We start from the raw sequence: 20,001 nt of genomic DNA, 5'->3' as shown, positions 1-20,001 counted from the left end.
CTCTCCCTAGCAGACACCTGTCTTCTAGAACCAAGACAGACTGCCAGTAACAGGAAACACAAAAGTTTAGCAAACTTTTTTAAAAAAAGTTTTAAGTTTTAGCAAAAAAAACTATGGTGGGTTGTTTTTTTTTTTTGCAAGATGTAGATGTCTGACTAGAACTGTGTTAAGACTGTCACCCTCCAATCCTTATTCTTGCATGATGGCAGCTCAGACCTGCAGCTCAGACCTGCTTATTTTTTGCAAGCGTTAAACTGCAATATTAAAGCACTAAATTGCAGCAGACTTAAAAAAAGTGTTCAGTGAAAGGTGTTACTCTAGCCATGAAAAACTTTGTATCCCACTTGTAACCAGACATATTCTCTGCCCTCTGACAGCAGACTCTGGGGAAGGTGAGGATTTAAGCCTCAGTGCACCTTTCTTAAGGCAAAATGTTTGCTCAGCTTCTAACATGCAGAATTAAATGTGTGTTCTTCTCATAGCACAAAGCCTTCTGCTGTTCAAGGCATTCACTTTCTCCCTCATGCAGTTTTGCAGTATGGAGCTGGTAAAAGGTGCCTGTTCCAAGCATTTCCATGATGCTGGCCAGCTGCTGAGTGCACTAGTCAGGGCTGATGGCATGGCTGCACATGGCATTGGTCACTGCCTACATTGAACTGACATACCTGGGAGAAGGCAAAATATCTCTGGAAAGGGTACCCTATTTATTGCCAGCCCAACTGGTAAAAAGTAGAGCAGCTCTTTTATCCCAAAGTCACAGCTGCAGCGTTCTTGTGTTGCCTTTGTTATGCAAAGCCTGCTGCCTCCCCATGGGGCAGCTGTGGCAGCACCAACAGGAACAGCCTGAGCACCACTGGAGAGTCAGTCTGGCAGGAACGGCTGCTGGCAGCAATGTTTAGCCAGCAATCTGGGAAGCAAACTTCAGCTTCCTTTTCTTCTCTCTAAGGCTTCTCCTGCTACTTCAGGAAGATGATTTGGCAGCCCATTACCTGTTGTCCATCTTCTGCATCTGCAGGCTGAGTGACGTGAAGCTGGCCAGGAGATCTGTAACCTCATCCACCTGACCGAAGAATACAGATGGCCATCAGGGAGGGAAATGCAGCTGTGCAGCCAGCCACCACCACAGAAGAAACCCCCATGCAGCAGGGACTACCCTTGCACTAGAATTGGCAGTAATACCTGTGCTGAGCTTATACTAGGACAGGATTCTTTTGGTGCCAAGAACCATGCAGAAGGGCTACTATCCTCATGATCAAACAAGACAATGTGAGCTTCTCCCCATTCCTCAGGAGGTGATGCTTGACCTCCACTCTGTGTGATTTAGCCAGTCCTTAAAATACAAGCATGCTGCTACATTACCCAAAACTCTAAAAACGGTGTCAGGGCTGTTTCCTCTAAGCCTATTTCTAGGGGCCAGTCTTTTGTAGGAAAAAAACCCAGGCCCTGCAACCCTGTGTGGTTGTGCTGATCCTAGCCTTAAACTGACTGTGCCCTCAGCCCATCTGATTGTCAGCTTCCCTGCTGCTTGGCACTGTGATGCTTTCTGCACTTTGAATTTTCACCTAAAGGAGTACAATGAGTCATCATGTAACTTGCCCACTCGACCCAATGTGAGCAATAACCATGTCTTCAATGTCCCACTGCTCACGCAATTGCATTCTCCTAAATGCAGGAGTCCCAACGCAAGGGGGTGAGTCAGAGTAGCTCAACGCTGCCTACCTGCTCCTTTGTGCTAGTCATCTGTAGCCTGGAGCAGAGGTCATCCAGCTGTTCCTTTTGCTCATGCCTCCCCAGACGGTCCAGGTATTCCCGCAACATCTGGATAATCTGAAGCAAACAGGCATAAGAGGCAAACATCAGAGAGCTGCACCAGACTGGGGTGTTTTTACAGGAAAAATTAAATTGCAATTAAATTGCCAAGCACCCAGCCTTGAAGCTGCAGCACATGGCAGAGTACATGACCCTCTGCAGAGTAGAGACAAACCCAGGAGAAGCAACTACATGGCAGTAATGGCAGCATCAGTGTCCAGTGAGTCACCAGAGGCATTCATCAGTCACAGATGGACTAGTTGAGATCCTTGTGCCTGGTTAAGAACAGGGAAGAGAGACAAGCCCAGCTGAAGGTCTAGCCCTGAAAGCACACAACTTTTCTTTATGGCTAGTTAGCTTCCCTCACTGAGAGGAGCAGGGACTTCTAATTCCAGGAGGATCTGCTTATGCACAGAGGATAAAAATCCTTGTGTCTCTGTGGCTCCTGAAGTGAGGCCCACACCCCATGCATTTGCAGGCCCAGGAGTGCTTTCCTATTCCATGCCTCCACATACTGGAGCAGGGTAGACTGTGCTAGGAATACAGAGCATGTGTACACCACAGCTACAGCCTCGTGCTGTGGTCTCTCTCCTGCCACAAGGCATCTGTCTTACATCATGGTTGAAGAGAATGCTCCATACAGCTCAAGAGTTCAGATACTCAATTCATCCTTAGCTTACCAGAGCTCCCTTCCAAGGGAGGCCCTGGAAAAAAATTAATTAGAGGCTGGGACAAAGGAAGGTCTCTGGAAACAGAAGTCAAACTCTTCCCACAGCAGTTCAGAGGACAGACAGACATTTAAGTGCAGTTACTACAGACAGTCATTTAAATAAAGAGTGCAGGAGGCTGCCAGGAGCTGCACCACCTTACCAGAACATGGGACTGTTTCTTTTACCTGCTTCACTTCAAGGCGTACAGCCTCCAGGCTGTGGGAGAATCCTTCCTGCAGGATATTCAGCTTTGATTTAGCAAGGTGCAGTGGGGTTCTGCCAGCTCGATCCAAGGCATCAACTCTGGCCCCTGCAAGATGCACAAGAAGAGACAGTGAGGTCTGCCATCAGGATTTGGTGTCCTTGGGAAGTATCAACAGGGCAGGAAGGATTATAACAGGCTGTAACTGTTATAGAGGAAATGTTACCTCCGCGCAGTAGGGTGGTGATGACAGGAACGTGGTTCGTGCAGGCAGCTGGGGAGGGAAAACACAGAACACACAACTCAGAGGTACAAACAAAAATGAGTTCCTGCTCAAACACAGAACTTGCTGCTTCCCAAAGGGCTTCTTTGCCAGGGGAAAGAGGAATGGCCCAAATGCTAAGGTAACCTCCCACTCAAGCCTGAGTACTCTATCTTGCACTCCTTGGGGCTGGCAGAGGGAGGGAAATCAATTTTCTCAAACCTTTTCTTTGATTCTAAATCTTTGTGAGGAGTGAATCTAATGAAATGCAAAGAGTCCCTCCTAGGTCCTTAAATTTGGGGATGCATTCTGTGAGGCACAGGCAAGAGGAAGGTGGAGAAGAAAAGGAACAGTAAGGAGGTTCGCACCTCACTTCTCTGCATGCAAAGCTCATCTGTGTGGCACTTACCCAAGTGTAAGGGAGTATTGCCCAGCCCATCTCTCTGGTTTGGGTCAGCCCCATGGTCCAGAAGCAGTTGGACTAGAAACAAGGAAACAGAGCCACATCAGTCCCTTCCCTTAGCCTCACAGGTCAGGCCCACACGGGTCACAGGTCCATGTGGCACCACCTGGCTGCCTCATGGGGGCTTCTGTTCAGCTCATCGGCTTCCTTACTGAGACAGGGACAGGGGTTTGCACAGCATTGCAGAAGGACCCAGCACAAAGCCATGAAGTGCCAATGCTCCTGGGCTCCCTGATGCAAAGGACTGGGAGGAAGGACACCCTCCAGAACAGCCCTAGAACTGGGAGGTCCTGCAACCCCTCCAGCAGGCAGACATGGCAAGCCCTGGGGCCAGAACTGGCAACTTTGACACAAAAGGAACAGAAACACCTCTGACAGGTGCTGAATCAAAATAAAGAGCACCCTTCAAAATCCCTGCCCCAGAGAGGTTGGATGACAGAACTCCCCCCCCACTCACCAATGTGATCGTTGCCATTGCAGGAGGCAAAGTGTAGGGCTGTCCGGCCTTTGTCGTCCGCAGCACAGGGGTCTGTTCCATCCTCCAAGAGTTGCTGCACTGACAGAACCAAGGAGAAGAAAGCAGGTGAGCTGAAGGGGCACCTGATCAGAGAGGGGGAATGCTATCTGCTCTTCTGGGGGTAGATACATGTACTATCAGCTGCTAAGCCATCTGGACTTGAACCAGTACCCTAGCTGAGCAGAACCAGCCTAACCTCCACCCTCTGATTCAGCCTTCACCACCTTCCACATGTTGCCATAAAAGATAAGCCAACAGCTCTAACGGCTAAACATCCACCTAGCCAAATTTTCAAGCTCCATGGACAATCAGCAGCACATACCTAGAGAAGAATACTAAAGGTTGGGAATGACATGGGGCTAACTCTTGGTTTTAGTCAGCTGCATCTCTGGCACTTCCCAAACTAGAATTAGCATGCTGTGCTTACTACCCCTCCACAGGCTTTCCCTGTGGATTTACATGGTCATTTTATGCACTTGTGTAAACTTTTGACATCAACATGGACCCGTGGTCAGAAGTTTCACAGTGTAACCACAGGTAGTGAGAAAAGTCACCTCTTCACACCTGTTTTGACCATGCCCCTTCCTAACCAATGGTGACTGCAGTTTGGGAAGCGGGCAGGGGAATGCACTGACCTGCCAAGAGCCGAGCAAAGAGATCTGGAAAGGATGGAAAGATTAGGGGAATAAAAATAGCACCTACAGAAACATGTGTTAGGGGCAACTGTAAGGGCTGTTACTCCTGTTGTTTTGAGATAGTTCTGATATATTATCTGGTGTGTAAAACAGAGCTCATTCCATAGCTGTTAAAGATGCTGACAGGTTCACTATATTTTGAGATCTTTAAACAGCAGATTTTTAAAATTTTTTTAAACAGATTCTACAATAATCAAGACTGTTTCAGGCCACTGAAAGTCAGCATTTGTGTCAGCTTCCAGAAAGTGAGTTATAAACACCTTTGAATTTCATCTTGTACACGTCCTACTTCAAAGTGTGGTACAGAACTGAAAGGAACACCTAAAAAGATGGAAGTGGCATTAACATGGAATGTTTGGTACTTGAGAATAAAGACAGGAAGACTGACAGTGCCCCAGTGAGAACCATTAATAACTTTAGCTAACCAAAATAACTTTAGCTACTCTTCCCCTGAACCAAGTAGGAATGACATAACCTTTCCACTCAGTGCCACCACAGGAAACAGCAAAGATATTTACTTGTTGATGAAAAATAAATTAATCATAGCACACTTCCTCAAGTTGCAGAGTAAACAAAACAAAAGGACTGTAAACACAGGAACCTGTCTATCAAATCCAAGGTGGATTGAAACCAAGACTTCCATAAAATTGCATTCTTTCCTCTTCCTGTTGGAATCAATGTAACTTTTTAATAATTTTAATTAGTGGTTTTAATTAACTTTGAAATTAATTGCTTTAATTAATCATAATCTATATTTATATAAATTAATTATAAATAATATGTGATTCTTACATTATTCTTAGCCAGTATTTAGCAAAGTTGTCATAACATACTTTTGTAAGAACACACAGCTTGGAAAAACTACTGAAACTTTAACTTTTGATAAACTAACTCTGATAGGCTTCAATGAACAAAACCAGAGAAAGGTGTATGGTTGAGGTTGGACATCTGGAATGTAGAATTTATGGACAACAAGTTTTTTGCAGAAACCAGAATATAAGGAAGGGGCTAACAAAGATTCAGTATATGTGTTGGAAAGTCCAGAGGAAAAAAGATACTAAAAAGACTAAAAATATGGACCAACTAGCAAGAGAAGTGAGAAATCAATACCCCATAGAGGACAGAAAACTAATTAATAAAAGAGAATTATGTCATTTATAGCCAATGAACATTAATTTCGTTGTTTGCAAGGAAGTGTACGTGAAGAAGTTTTACATCTGTGTCTGAGTGGAGGCCAGAATTTTGTGAGCCACATAAATCCCTCCTGGTCAACAACAAAATAACATCTCACACACTAACATTAAAAAGAAAGTGTTAAAGGGTTTATTTACCCCAACAATTTTGGAGGATTTGGTAACAATTTACTGCTGACCCAGGTGAGATAACACATTTGATGTTCCACAGACTTACAGGATCAAGGAGTTTGGTGCACACTGAAAGACTTTTTTTCAGGGAAATTTTTCAACCCTCTGATCCAGGTAAGTTCAAGGCAAAAACCTCAGGGAGTCTCTTAAGACAATACTGAAGGTTTAAAAATGTATGCCTAATCATAAGCTTGCACTCTCTAGCATAACACAATTAAGAAAATGATGATATAATTGGCTATTTTCTATTAAAAGTAAGTGTAAAACTCTATAAGCGAATATAAATGGAATTGTGTTTGAGCCCCACTGCCTAACTGGAAAACTGAAACTGTAAAACTATATAAGTGACTATCAAAAGGTGTGGTTTGAGTCTTCACCCTCTGTTTTCCACAATTAGTCAGACACAGTGCTGCTTGCACAAAGAGCCACGCTGTGGAAGGGCTCTGCTCAGATAATTTTGTGCTTATTAAAGCCTATGGCATTTGTCAGTACTGGAAAATGTGAGCATGTGGTAATGTGTGTTGTAAGTACAAATTAAGTTTGTATGAAAATTCATTTGCTGTAAGAGCGTTGAAGCCATTCAATGTTTACTGCGAATTTTAGGGCATTTCGTGTGTACTAAATGCTTGATTTTCCGTAATGTAAATTGTTAAATTTTTGACTTTGACTTTCCTCAAAGCTCTCTCTGGCGTTAGCACAGCGGCTGCTACTGCGTCAGGGACTGGAATTGTATTTGTGTGCACAGAGCGCTCTCTCGTGGCGGTTTTAGTGATTGCTGGAATTTTTATTTACTGTGGCTTTTCGTTTTCCTTCTCGAACCCGGGAAGAGGGGGAATATCCAAAAGTTCACATTTAGGTTGTATTTTGCAGCACTGCAAAGAATTTAAAAGCGATTCTTTAACTTGGACACAGTTAATAGAATATTTTATTCTCTGGTGGCCAGATTATCTATTAGATAATCAAGAAAAATGGCCAGTTCATGGTATTTTACACCAAAATGGTATTTTAAAGTTGATGTTATATTGCCAAAATAAAGAGAAATTGAATGACATACCATACATAGTACCTCAAGCAGTCGTGAGACAAGTAGCCAAAGATAAACACAGAGAAACATATTGGTGAACAGAAGCTATTAGAAATAACTTGAAACATTAAGTAATAGTGTAAAAATACCACAAATCAAAAGTGCAGTCAATAAGCATAAAATATGTTCACAAAACAATCCACAGCCCTACAAAAGACTACAAAAAGAGGAAACTATCTTGGAGTTTATAGGCAAATAGATTTTTCTGAGTTACCTTGACAACAGAGTTCTTGATACCTATTGGTTATAGCTGACACATTTTTTGGATACAAAAATGTGTATATTCCATATGTTTGGGAACAAAGCAAAAGAAGTTACCAAGAGATTGTTAAAAGAGATAATACCCTGACTTGGAATTTCATTTGGAATGAATGATTTTTGATATCTTAAAACAAGACACAAGCAAAATTTTTGCATTTTAATGTCTTAAGTTTTGCTAGATACTCAATGATTTAAGTGGAAGTAATCTTAAAGGAAAATTAAGATCACTTCCAATGGGGGGGAATTGTTGGAAATGTCAGAACTTATTATTAATTTTAGTTAATTGTTTTGATTACCTTTTAAGTCAATAGTTTAGTCAGTCAATAAATATTTAAAAAATATGAATAGGGTGTTATTCTTCCATTACTCTTAGCCAGCATCTAGCAAAGTTCAGTTATTTTTGTACGAACACAGATTGCAAAAACTACTAAAACTTTAAGTTTTGGTAAACTAACTGATATGCTTCAATTAACAAAGCCTGAGAAAGATGTAGTGTTGAGGCTGGACATCAGGAAAGGGCATTTTACAGAAACCAGAAAGTAGGAGTCCAGCTCTGACCATGGTTCTAATCTACTGGGTTATGCTGCCTCATCATACAAGGTATGTCTTAGATAATCCTAACTTTTCCACCTAAATCAAAGCATTATTCTCTTGCTGCTAACAACTGGGCAAAAGAACATACCAAACCAGCTGGGACAACGCAGTGCTGATTTAGCTCCAGGCAGATGGAAAACTAACGCTATGAACCAGGTGCAGTAAAAAGTGAACACAATAACCAGCCCCACTCTGCTCAGAGAACAAATCCGGGCTTTAAAAAAGCATTTTCTAGATCTGAAGCATGTAAAGCATCCTGTCCACAAACTATCTGCACCCACTTCCTCCTCTCCTAAAGCAAGAGCCTTTGGTATACAGCTCTTCCAAGAAGAGGTCCCAAGTGGGACTGAGGGAAGCCTTACCTGTGTCCAAATCATTGCTATTGGCAGCTTCACGCAGCCTTTTCAGAGCTATGGAGAAAAGAAAGCAATTATAGACAGCACGGAGGAAAAAGGCACGTTTTCCTACTGAAACATTCCATCCCGGTGCTCGAGTGCGGGGCCAAATCACGCTAAAACTCCAGAGAATGGGAAGCAGATCAAGGCACCAGGTAGCAATCGTTCTCCTCGTCTCCTCCCGCCGCCGGCCGAGGGCCCGCCCTCTCCCGCCCTCTCCTGACGGGCACCCTCCCCTGGCAGCACCGGGGTGCCTTCCCCAGCCGCCCACCGAACAGAGCCCACCTCCCTCCCGAAGCCCCGTGCGGGGCCGGCCGAAGGAAGGGGCTGTCCCGGAGCGGAGCAGCGGCCCCGCGCGCCCGCCGCTCACCGTGGGCTTCCTTGCCCGTCGGCCCCAGCCGACGGTGGAGGCGGGCGGCCCTGCGGAGGCGGCGGGCCGGGATCTTGCCCGCGGGCTCCTCCCGCTGCCACAGGACGTGCAGGTAACCGAGGGGTGCGCCCGGTCCCAGTGGCGGTAGCGCGATGTGCGGCTGTGGCTCTGACTCTGACTCCGGCTGCGGCTCCGGTCCTGGTCCCGGTCCCGGTTCCGGCCCCGCGCCGGGCGCCCCGTCAGCCCCACCGCCGCCCTCCATCCCGTCACGGCCCGGGCCGGAGAGGGGCGGGGCGTCACCATAGCAACGGGGCGGGTCGCGTCCTCTCGACCAATGGGAGGCGACAGAACTCGTGCATGCAGCCAATGGGGAGGGAGCGGATGAGAGAGAGGCGGGGCGGGAAGTGGAGGCGGTGACCAGAAGAGTCTGACTGGCAGTTATTTTCACCAATCAGATAGAGAAGAGGCCACGGCCGGCCTGTGACAGCGCAGCAGGACGAAGACAGGCAGTTGTTTTAGCCAATAGAAGGGCTCAGCCGCTCCTGCCCCCGCCCCACCCTGTGCCCGCGCCGCGCCAGTCCCGTGTTTCCGCCCGGAGCAGTTTCCGTGCCGCGCCGCCGCCATGGCCTACCCGGGGGAGGACTACGACAACGAGGTGCGGACGGGGGTTCTGGGGGGCGCGGGGGCCGTGTTCGGGCTGTTCGCAGGGATTCACTGCTGCCCTCTCCCCACAGGCCGCCTACGACCCTTACGCCTACTCCAACGACTATGATATGCACACGGGTGAGTGTGAGGGCCCCACGCGCGCCCCGGGCCTGCTAGCGCCCGGCTGGGTCTGTGGGCCCGGGCCGGGCCGTGAGGCGGCTGCCTCACTGCTGCTTCTCCGCAGGAGACCCGAAGCAAGACCTGGCCTACGAGCGCCAGTACGAACAGCAGACCTACCAGGTGATCCCCGAAGTGATCAAAAACTTCATTCAGTATTTTCACAAGACGGTGTCAGATCTCATTGACCAGAAGGTGTACGAGCTCCAGGCCAGCCGTGTTTCCAGTGACGTTATTGACCAGAAAGTGTACGAGATACAGGACATTTATGAGAACAGGTATATTACTACCCTTCCAGCAGATGGAAATCACTGTTTTAATTGTGGTGCCGTTCAAAGGAAAGGCTGACTACTACCTGTGCTGTTCCAAACTTGGGCTTTCTCTGAAACAGGTTTGGTTAGTGTGGGGAAAAAAAACCCCACATTTCCAGCCCATTAGGTTAATATAAGTATACATGAGTTGTGATCTGTTTGAAGGGAAGTGTCAGCCCTGGCCTAAGAGGAAGGGAGGCTGCAAAAAGGGATCTCAGTGGTGTTAGGCAGTTTGCAGAGAGCTGTGAGGTAGCTTTGTAGCTTTTGTGTCTCTTCCCAACAGCTACTTCACTCCGGCTTGTAGCCATGTCAGCTTGACATAGAGGGAATGTGGAAGTGACATTCACGTCTGTTTTGTGCCTGGGGGATAAATTGAAGTCTCATTGCTTAGTTTGCAATTCTCATTCTTTGCTTCAACACTGGACTTACTAACAGGGGTTGGTGGTGCTGCTCAGCTTTCACCAAGTCCAAGGCCTCTCTCTGTTGTCATCTCTGACTCCAGCGCTGTCATACTGAGCAAGAAGTGGCTTATCATACCACATGTGTGTCTGTTTTTCAGCTGGACAAAACTGACAGAAAGGTTTTTTAAGAACACTCCATGGCCAGAGGCTGAGGCCATTGCTCCTCAGGTTGGAAATGGTGAGTCTTCCATTTTCAGAATGGAAAATTTCAGGGTTGTCAGAGAGAGAAAGAACTGAATCCCTCCTGATCATGAGTTAGCAGGTGCACAGCTTTGTTACTGCCTGACTCACTTGCCTTTGTTCACTCTGACAACTCCTTCAGCAGATGCCTGGCAAGAAGCCAGACTTGAGCAAAGTGTCTTTTAGTGTGTCCCTTTATTGTTGTGGCAGGAGGCTAATAGGCCTTGTGGCTTGCTAATGTCCTCTTCTGTCGTGTTTTCCAGATGCAGTTTTCCTGATACTGTACAAGGAGCTGTACTACAGGCACATCTATGCCAAAGTCAGCGTGAGTGTTTGCCCTGTGTCTTCCTGTGGGTTGCATGCTGGCTTCTCTTTGCCAGCAAACTTGACAAGTCTTGCTGCCAGTACAGTATCAGTGTTCCCCTTACCTTTCCAAGGCAGGATTGGAAGGGTTTATGGGCTCCAAGTCACATTGATTTTAGGAAAACTTAAAATTCCTGCTTTTTCTTAGTTTAGTAAGGATTCACTGGGTGCAGAAAAGCAAGAAAGACTTGATTGTCCATCTGAGGCTTGTTAGCTGTCTCTTCAGGCTTGGTGGTGATGAGTGTGCAGGTTTCTCTGGTAGCTCAGGTGAATCAGGAGACTGGATCTGAGTGTTCAGGAGACTCTTTGTTGCTAACAGCAAATGTAATGGTGAGTGATTTACGGAAGAAGGGGGTGTTGGAAAGTAACTGAATTTTTCTGGTTATTGCTTATTTGTGTTGCTTTGTAGCTTCTCTTCAAATGCGCAGGCAGTGAGAAGGGGTGTCACAAGAGGAAGGTGTCATTAAAAACCTCATGTGGGATCAGAGTGCCTTGTGAAAAGGGAAACATGGCTAGTGTAAAGGATGGAGAAGAAGGAAATGAAGGGAATAATGCTCAGAGAAACAAAACAAACTTTGCATTTTATTTTAAGCTGCTTTGGAATCAGTGAGAAAGTCATAATACGTGGTTTTTAAAGGAAAAAATCTCAGCAGATGCATGACTTATGGGTAAATAAGTAATAACTGCAGTTTTACTGTGGACCAGAGGGTGGAGAAATGGGCACTTTTAAAAGGCTGCTGTGTTAACCCAATCCAGGCTTCAACAGGAAAAACTGGTTTCTCAAGATGTGCTGTTAGTAGTTCTCAGACTCAGTGTCTCCAGCTGAGACAGGACCAGTAGGTCGAAATGTTTAGAAATGATGTCCAGAAATAGAATTGTTGGTCTATTAAAGGCTTCTTGTGAGCAGAGAAGGAAAAAAAAAGGTACTAGGAAGTTCTTGAATCTGAATAGCAGAGGGGAACAGGGAAGGTTAATGCAGAATATTCATAGGAGGTGTAACTGCTCAGCATCTTGGGAGAAGCTAGCTCTACAGGAAAAGTCATCCCTCTTTTGTGAGACAACAGTGCTACAATTTCAGGTTTTCTGTGTGATGCTGGTGGGTGTCCTGGCTGAATACTGGCTCTAGCACTCCTGAACTAGATCCTCTACTATTGTGACTGTCCTTGTGCTGTTACCCATGAACTCCCTCCTGCCCTGCTTGAAATAAAGCAGACTCTGCTGACTTCTCTTTGCAGGGGGGGCCCACCCTGGAGCAGAGATTCGAGTCCTACTACAACTACTGCAATCTCTTCAACTACATCCTCAGTGAGTCGCTGCAATTAATTTCTGGTTTGTGAATTTTGGAGAGAAAGATCGGATGGAGGGGGCAGAGCTGAAGAAAGGTCAGAAGAGCTGCAGTGTTTATAAGAGCTTAATGTTTATAAGTCATCAGGGGAAAGGTAGTTTATAAGCTCTCTCCATGTTTGAGTTTGTTGAATGAAGAGCAATTTACATCCATGAATTTAAAACCACAAAAAGCAGAAATAGTTTCCAGTGCTTTCTGAAATACTGTAAAGAATAAAACTTACTTAGCTTTCTGTCTTGCTGAGAACTGCTTCACCTATCTTTATAAAAAGTAAAATGAAGCAGTAAGCTAAAGAAAACTTGCAGTGTTTCACAACTGTTTACTGTTGTCAACTCCTCTTGGAACAAATGTTAGTGTTTGTGACTCTCTGCCAAACCTCATGTGGAGAATGGATCAGTTAGGATAAACCCCTGCAATCTGTGTTGAGAGTTGATGCTGCTGAGCAGTCACACTCACGAGATTAACCCTTTGCATGTTCACAGTCTTTGAAAGGGAAAGCAGTTGAGGTAGTCAAAGCTGCGTATCTCAGCCCTACTGGAAGCTTCACCCATCTGCTACTCCATCTCCTATTTCAGGGAAATTCTTGTGTTCTTTAATTTGTCTGTTCCTCCAGTTCTGACAGTATTCTTTCTTGCTGAAGATGTTAACCCTCTCATTTGTTCTACTGCAGATGCTGATGGCCCTGCTCCTCTGGAACTGCCCAACCAGTGGCTCTGGGATATCATTGATGAATTCATATACCAGGTATGTGATTATAAAACTGGACCATTTTAAGGTGGCCTTGCCTTTATTAGTTGTATAAATTTTCCATCTCTTCCCTTGCTGTGATTTCCATAGCAAGGGTACTGTTGCAGGTTGAAAATCTTTGGTGATCACTGTTACTCTTGTGTTACCAGGTGGATGAAGTAGTTGTAAACGTACAGAGTTTTAAGTTACAGGGTGCTCTTTGGGGAATCATGAACTTCTGTGCCTATTTCTCTTTCAGAACAAAATTCCTGTCTTTCTTAACCATTAGGGCCTTTATGCATGCATTGAGAGATTGATGACCTGATTTGAAATAAGCTGTGGTCTGAGATCTTGACATTGAGATTTTTACACTGAGTGCAACAGTACAGATCACAAATGCTATTGGTTTTTCTCCTTAGAGAATATATTCCCATTTCTGTAACTTTTTATTATAAAGCTGCCTGGAATTCCTCAACTGTTGTCTTATCAATCTTGAGAACAAAAAGGACATGTTCATATAGGGGAAGAAGATGTGTGTATGCAAACATACAATAAACAATCTTATAATTTGGTCATTCTCTTTTCTACCTCTTCAGACAGCAAATTTGTGCTTAATTGCCTTTCCTAATTGTTTAAGAGTTTAATTTTCTGCTTTGATCTGTCTCCTGGCCTTTCCTTCTGTACTGTATAACTTTTTAGGTGCTTTAAAGGTGATATAATCTGCCATTTTGATTTCCATGTGATCTCAAATGAAACTTTTTTTCAATGCAACTTGTAGTTTACTGTAATGCAGTTGTGTCAGCAAGTTGTAAGCTTAGTGCACTTAGCTGAGCATCTCCAAACAAGCTGCACATCATTGAATCTCTGCTTTTTCCTGTAGTTCCAGTCTTTCAGCCAGTACCGCTGTAAAACAGCCAAAAAGTCTGAAGAGGAAATCGATTTCCTTCGTTCCAACCCCAAGATCTGGAACGTCCACAGTGTTCTTAATGTGCTGCATTCTCTGGTCGACAAATCCAACATCAACCGACAGCTGGAGGTCTATACAAGTGGAGGTGAGCTTTGGGTGGTGCCAAGCAGCACTGGTGTCTGTGCTGCCTTGCTTTGATTTGGTCCATGTCGCTTAACTTTATTTGGGAGCTGCATCAAACCCATCATCAGTGCATGAATTGGCTGGGAATTGGTTCTGTTAGCCTTAGGTGAGAAGTACCAGTGATTACATTTCAGGCCTTGCTCCCTTTGTTCCAAACAGAAAAATATTGAAAGGGAAGCTTGCTTCCTTGGAGGATGGCATTGTAGTTCCTTTTTTCCCTAGGTGATCCTGAAAGTGTGGCTGGTGAATATGGGCGCCACTCCCTGTACAAGATGCTGGGCTATTTCAGCCTGGTTGGGCTGCTTCGTCTGCACTCCCTGCTGGGAGATTACTACCAAGCCATTAAGGTGCTGGAGAACATCGAGCTCAACAAGAAGGTACTGCAACATGCTTTAACCCTTCTTTTGCAGTCTTCCAAATGTCTCTGTTCAAGTATGCTGGTGAAAAATTTCTGTAGTGAGTCTCCCAGCTGAGGAACTGTTTGTATCTGCTGTAGTTGTCGGGAGTTTGTGGCTGAGCACAGCTGGAGCTTTGGCATTAAATCAAGCCATATGATAATGGCTGATGCTGTTGCAGCACAATTGCCCAGTTTTTTAGGAGGTTTGCCGTGTTGTGCAAGGCAGTGTTGTTACAGAGAATACTGCTGGAACTGCAAGTGGTAGTGCAGTAGTAACTACCTGAACACGCCATTCTTACCTTTGTCAGTGGCTCTTGTATTTTTGGCTGCTGTTTTCACTGTGCCTGATTCCACCTAGGCTGTTTTTGCCTTAGAATTGAGTACTTCTTGTGACTATTAAAAGTTCAGCTGCTATGGGTTTGGGCCAAGGCTTGGCACAGATCTACATACGTGCTGTCTGGCACAGGATGTGGAGTGAAACAGGGGGAAAGGGAACCGAGCAGAGCAATGTTAGGCACAGAGCAGGAGTCCTCTCCTTGCAGGAAGCTGAAACTGGAAAACATAGGAAATGGGATGATCTAATAAAAGTGAGGAAGCTGCTGCAGGGATGGGCGAGGGGTCTGGTATGCTGAATTAACTCTCTCCTTTCTGTATTTGGGATGGGAATGAAATCAGAGGATTTCACTTCACCATGGATTGTGGCTAACAAGCAGTTTGGATTGTTTCCCCTCTAATACAGCATGTTACTCCTTCCTTCTCAGAGCATGTACTCCCGGGTGCCTGAGTGCCAGGTGACCACCTATTACTATGTGGGCTTCGCATACCTTATGATGCGGCGTTACCAGGATGCCATCCGTGTCTTTGCCAACATCCTCCTCTACATCCAGAGGACAAAGAGCATGTTTCAGAGGACGACCTACAAGTATGAGATGGTAAGAGGTAGACTAGACTAGACTTCCCAAAAGAGAAAGCTGCTGTCTTCTTTCCCATCCCTCCTCTATCACCTGATAGCTTATGTCTAATAGTCCAGCTCTATTATCCTGGACTTTGCTCGTGGTGTTGACTGGGGATCCTCTGAACTCCTTTGCCGCAAGTGACAATATTTTCTCCTAGCTATGTTACTAGTTACTTTGGGCAGGGTTGTTAATGAGTATCAGCTGCTGATGATACTCTTGCTGATGCTCCTTCAGACTTATTTGTGTTTCTGGTCCAGTGCTGCACTTCAGGTTGCTGCCATTGTCAGATATATTTCCATTATCTGATAATCATTCACAGACATGGCTGTAACAAAGCTCCTCTTTCTTTCTACCTAAGCTGTTTTACCTTCTGATTTTGGTGCCTGTTTTACCTGCTGTCTCCTTTTTATCCTTATGATTAATTCCTAGCTCTTTGTTTAGCCAAATCCTGCTAGTCTGAATTCCATGACACTTCAAAAAGTTGGTGTGTCTGTTTCAGCCACATAGCTGTCCATTTCATCCCACACTCAAATAAATCTCCTTTCTCAGTCTTTTCTTCACTGACCTCCCTGATAACTGTCCCTTGCCAGGAGATGGTTGTTAAACTATCTGCCTTCCCTTCTCTGCATGTTCTTGTACCAAAACAGTCAAATTCACTTCTGCCCCTCCGGGTTCTGCATGGCTCTGGATGCATTTACTCTGCACCTTCCTTTTGTCCAGCCCTCTCAGCCTTGATGTGTCATTCATCCATTTGCTTTGCCCAGAGGCACTGCTTCTTTGTGCTGTCCCCCTTGAGCATTAGGACCATCAGTGCTCTGTGGAAAGGATCTTCCTCTGCAAAGTGCAGCTGCCAGCTCCCTTGGGCACCTAAAGCCTGACCACACTGTGGTGCTGACGGGGTCTCCTCTCTGTCTCAGATCAACAAGCAGAACGAGCAGATGCACGCGCTGCTGGCCATTGCCCTCACCATGTACCCCATGCGCATAGATGAGAGCATCCACCTGCAGCTGCGCGAGAAGTACGGGGACAAGATGCTGCGCATGCAGAAGGGCGACGCGCAGGTCTATGAGGAACTCTTCAGTTACGCTTGCCCCAAGTTCCTCTCCCCTGTGGTGCCCAATTATGACAATGTGCACCCCAACTATCACAAGGAGCCCTTCCTGCAGCAGCTCAAGGTCTTTGCTGATGAAGTTCAGCAGCAGGCCCAGCTCTCAACCATCCGCAGCTTCCTCAAGCTCTACACCACCATGCCTGTGGCGAAGCTGGCCGGCTTCTTAGACCTCACAGAACAGGAGTTCCGTATCCAGCTGCTCGTCTTCAAACACAAGATGAAGAACCTGGTATGGACCAGTGGCATATCTGCCCTGGATGGAGAGTTCCAGTCTGCCTCTGAGGTTGACTTCTACATTGACAAGGTTGGTATCTGCTACTTGCTGGCTGGGAAATTCTTTCACCCAGGAAATTCTTTCACTGGCAGCACTTAGTTTTGTTCCATTCTGTGGGAGACATTCCTTCTTCCTTTGCCATTTATAGGGCTTGGCTACCCACAGTGAAGTTATAGCCCTGCATAAAAAGAGTGTCAATGCATGAAGAGAGATGGAATATCAGAGGCGGCTTTGGCAGTCAGCATATCTAGAAAACAGACACTTTCCCAGGACATAGGGAGCTGCTTGACAGTGTTCTGGGAGGTGATAATTGAGTGACAGGTAGTGCTGCTGTTTGTGTGTCAGGTGGGATTGTCCTTGTAGTGTCTCCCACGTCTCTCCCTTCTTTGACAAAGCAGAGATGCTGTTTGGTTGTGTTACAGGTCTGCTTTGCACTGAAACAGCATTTAGTTTTGGCTGCTCTAGGAGGAATCTAAACACAAGGTGTGGGGCTATCACCATCTGCACTTGGAGCTCCAGTAGCAGGAAGTGTAGCAAAGAGTCTTGTAGGACTTCAGTCAAAGAAGATAGCAGTAACCATTAGGTTTCTTGCTAGGAAGGAGACCAGGTTGCCCTGTGTTCTTGGTCCTTATAGCAGACCTTGTTTTGCAAGGTCTCATGCCACGTCTCAGCCCAGCTCTCATGGCATATAGCATGACTGAAAAGAGGGAAACGTGATCTAGGGTTGGAACTGTCAAACTGCTGCAAGGAAGACAAAAACAGAGTGTGTAAGAATGTGGGAAGTGAACACAATGTGAACTAGTGACCCATCCCAGACAAAGGTATGAGGGAAGGCAGCCCAAGGAGAACTGGATAGGTGCTGTGGGACTAGGCAGATCAGATATGTATGATGCTGAACCATGGCTGGGGTGAAGCTCCTTAGGTTGATCCATGTGTTTGGCAGTTCTTGCTGTCTTGCAGCACAGTCCTTTTCCTCATCTCATTATATTCTCTTCCCAGGATATGATCCATATTGCAGACACAAAGGTTGCTCGACGTTATGGGGACTTCTTCATCCGCCAGATCCACAAGTTTGAGGAGGTGAGGCCTGGGCAGGAGAGCTGTGTAGCTCTGTAGGAAACATGGGGCAGTCACGGGGCTGTGCAGGCCCTCGAGGATCCACACTTGTGTGAGACAACTGTGTAATTCTATGCTGGACTTAGCCTTGGCTCTGCAAGGCACTGGGCAAAGGCAGGTGTTCTAAGCAGCAGCTGCTGGCCTTTGAGGAATGGTGTTTTTGTGAGAAGTGCTCAGTTGAGCCACAGTGGAAAAGGAGAAGAGTTAACTGTCCAGGGATGCTGATTCATTGTCTCTAGATAAATGTGATGTCCCTATCATTCACCCAACCAAAATCGTATCTCTAGCTTCATAACTATGCCTCTAGAAAGTGGCCTCATAGATTTCTGGAGCATAGATGGCTTCAGCATTGGGCTTGGCAAGGAGGTGACATTCTGTCAGTGCTGCACTCTCCCAATGGAGATTGTTCTGCACTGGAAACTCAGAGGGCAAAATACTGAGACGTGGGAACTTAATACAAGATTGTGATAGCACTGCTACAAGTTTGAATCTTCTCCCTGCATCTTCCTCTGCTCTCTTGGAGAGGAGACAGTTCTACTTATTCCCCTTCTGCTTGACACACTGTATTTGCTCAAGAGCTCTCTTGTCAGAGAGTTGGAGAGGAAGGAGTTAAGAGGCATTGGATAAAGTCTGCTGAGGGCAACAGCAGTGTGTATCAATCACTGTATTTTTCTGATCTTTGCTTTTTCTAATTCCAGCTGAACCGAACGTTGAAGAAGATGGGCCAGAGACCCTAATGTGGATGCAGTGCAGGCCTGGGCAGAGAAGTGGGTGGGGAGAGATTATTCTCTGTGTTGAGGCAGGGGAGCTCAGGGTTCTGGCATTTCTGGAATCTCCTGTGACTCAGAAGGTATTTTGTATTTAAATATGCAGACTTGTTTGGCTCAAGCTATCCTACAAAGGACAAGACGTCTAATAAATTAGTGGAATTTTCCTGATGAGCATTTGTATTCATTTCTTTTTCCCCTGTGGAAGAATATAACTGCATCTGGAGACATGGACAGCTGCTGTTGGCTTGTGCTCTCATTGGTTCATGTTGTTGCAGGTAGCACTAGGGACCAGCTCTGTTTAGGTGCTCTATACGTTGACCATGCACAGCAAACAAGGAAGGCTGCAGAACTGATGGACAGGGAAAAAATGAGCAGTTCCACAGTGTCTTCACAGGATAGGGGAGGAGATAATTATTCCTTTTAGGTAATATTATTCCTTTTAGCTTTTACCACATACATTGAATAGACCTGAGTTGTAGTTAACATTTTTAGAAGATTGCATTTTTGCCTTTCCTCCCCTCTGTTTTATTTTAGTTGGTATGGAGCAGAAATGCTCCAAAGTGAACTGTCATGTTTTTAAAGGAGAGGGGAGAATTGCTGTAAACATTGAACCGATATTAACTGGTCATCTGATGAAATGTCCTTGCTGGAGGTTGTGTTTTATTTCAGAAGAAGTGATGCCCAAGACCTAGCCCTTAATTTAATTGAGTTCAGTTTCTCTGGAAAACTCCCCGAGGGCCTTTAATTTATTAAAACCCTTTAAGTGCAAATGTTCCTTGCTCTTCAGCAGAAAATTGGTAGTGCCTTGAAAAAGGGGGGAAAAAAAAGTTGAAAACAAGTCACATAAAAGGGAATCAAGGACCTGCAATATTGGGGAAGAGAATGCAAAGAATGAATCGTATCCCTCCACACCCTCTCTCCCTTTTGCCATCTTTAAATAGTTGGATGTTTGAGTGGTAGAAACAGGTGCAAGAGGAAAACCTGCATGTGTAATAAAAAGCTACACCAAGCATGTTTCAGATACACCATCTGCCTCTTTGTACCTCTCCCTCTCATTCTCTTCCACTGAGAGAGGGGTCCTAGCAGTCCAGTTTGGCTCTCTGTGTGATTCTGTTTAAATAAAGGGAATAATTAGCCTTTGTTGGATTATATTCCTCTGTTTGAATGAGGGTCAGGTTTCCAGTGTCCTAGATACTGCTCAAAAGTAAACACTGCTTCCCATCACAAGTAACCTAGGTGGGCAGGGTGCAGGCAACACAGTGAGATTAAACAGCCAAAATTTGGCCTTCTAGCTGCTTGTGTTGGTGTTACGGATGTTAGGAGCTCCCTGTCTCCGGTTCTGGAGGGTTTCAG

The 20,001-nt window shown here is 45.5% G+C and overlaps 2 protein-coding genes across 3 annotated transcripts; one reads left to right on the top strand and one right to left on the bottom strand.

Annotated features, from left to right (window-relative positions):
• Positions 1–682: 682 nt before the first annotated feature.
• On the bottom strand, positions 683–9,013 carry ANKRD54 (ankyrin repeat domain 54). 2 transcript variants are annotated; one of them, XM_015628922.3, is made up of 8 exons: positions 8,727–9,013; positions 8,324–8,371; positions 3,904–4,002; positions 3,393–3,464; positions 2,948–2,995; positions 2,705–2,829; positions 1,720–1,827; positions 683–1,060 (listed from the first exon to the last, which is right to left on the bottom strand). In XM_015628922.3, exons 1-8 carry the CDS (start codon positions 8,986–8,988, stop codon positions 986–988), a joined length of 837 nt encoding a protein of 278 aa, XP_015484408.1. In that variant the 5' UTR covers positions 8,989–9,013; the 3' UTR covers positions 683–985. The 2 variants fall into 2 exon arrangements, with proteins under 2 accessions (XP_015484408.1, XP_033370317.1); XM_033514426.1 differs by having other exon boundaries at positions 3,904–3,997; positions 8,727–8,843.
• Positions 9,014–9,258: 245 nt separating this feature from the next.
• On the top strand, positions 9,259–18,816 carry EIF3L (eukaryotic translation initiation factor 3 subunit L). The gene is made up of 13 exons (XM_015628921.3): positions 9,259–9,381; positions 9,461–9,509; positions 9,616–9,826; positions 10,419–10,498; positions 10,764–10,825; positions 12,099–12,168; positions 12,879–12,952; positions 13,815–13,986; positions 14,247–14,401; positions 15,183–15,353; positions 16,295–16,792; positions 17,762–17,842; positions 18,577–18,816. Exons 1-13 carry the CDS (start codon positions 9,349–9,351, stop codon positions 18,613–18,615), a joined length of 1,695 nt encoding a protein of 564 aa, XP_015484407.1. The 5' UTR covers positions 9,259–9,348; the 3' UTR covers positions 18,616–18,816.
• The last annotated feature ends 1,185 nt before the right edge of the window (positions 18,817–20,001 follow it).

Source organism: Parus major, chromosome 1A, assembly GCF_001522545.3.
Source record: "Parus major isolate Abel chromosome 1A, Parus_major1.1, whole genome shotgun sequence".
NCBI lineage: Eukaryota > Metazoa > Chordata > Aves > Passeriformes > Paridae > Parus > Parus major.
This window is presented reverse-complemented; position numbering and strand designations above follow the sequence as displayed.

What these genes read in the sequence shown, in the direction of transcription:
- ANKRD54 (XM_015628922.3), bottom strand. Translation starts at nt 8,988, where the DNA reads ATGGAGGGCGGCGGTGGGGCTGACGGGGCGCCCGGCGCGGGGCCGGAA. An exon ending in CAATACTCCCTTACACTTGG is followed by an intron (nt 2,996 to 3,392) that starts GTAAGTGCCACA and finishes TTCCCTCCCCAG; the next exon opens with CTGCCTGCACGAACCACGTT. An exon ending in TACGCCTTGAAGTGAAGCAG is followed by an intron (nt 1,828 to 2,704) that starts GTAAAAGAAACA and finishes TGTTTGCTTCAG; the next exon opens with ATTATCCAGATGTTGCGGGA.
- EIF3L (XM_015628921.3), top strand. Translation starts at nt 9,349, where the DNA reads ATGGCCTACCCGGGGGAGGACTACGACAACGAG. An exon ending in ACATCTATGCCAAAGTCAGC is followed by an intron (nt 10,826 to 12,098) that starts GTGAGTGTTTGC and finishes TTCTCTTTGCAG; the next exon opens with GGGGGGCCCACCCTGGAGCA. An exon ending in ACATCGAGCTCAACAAGAAG is followed by an intron (nt 14,402 to 15,182) that starts GTACTGCAACAT and finishes CTTCCTTCTCAG; the next exon opens with AGCATGTACTCCCGGGTGCC.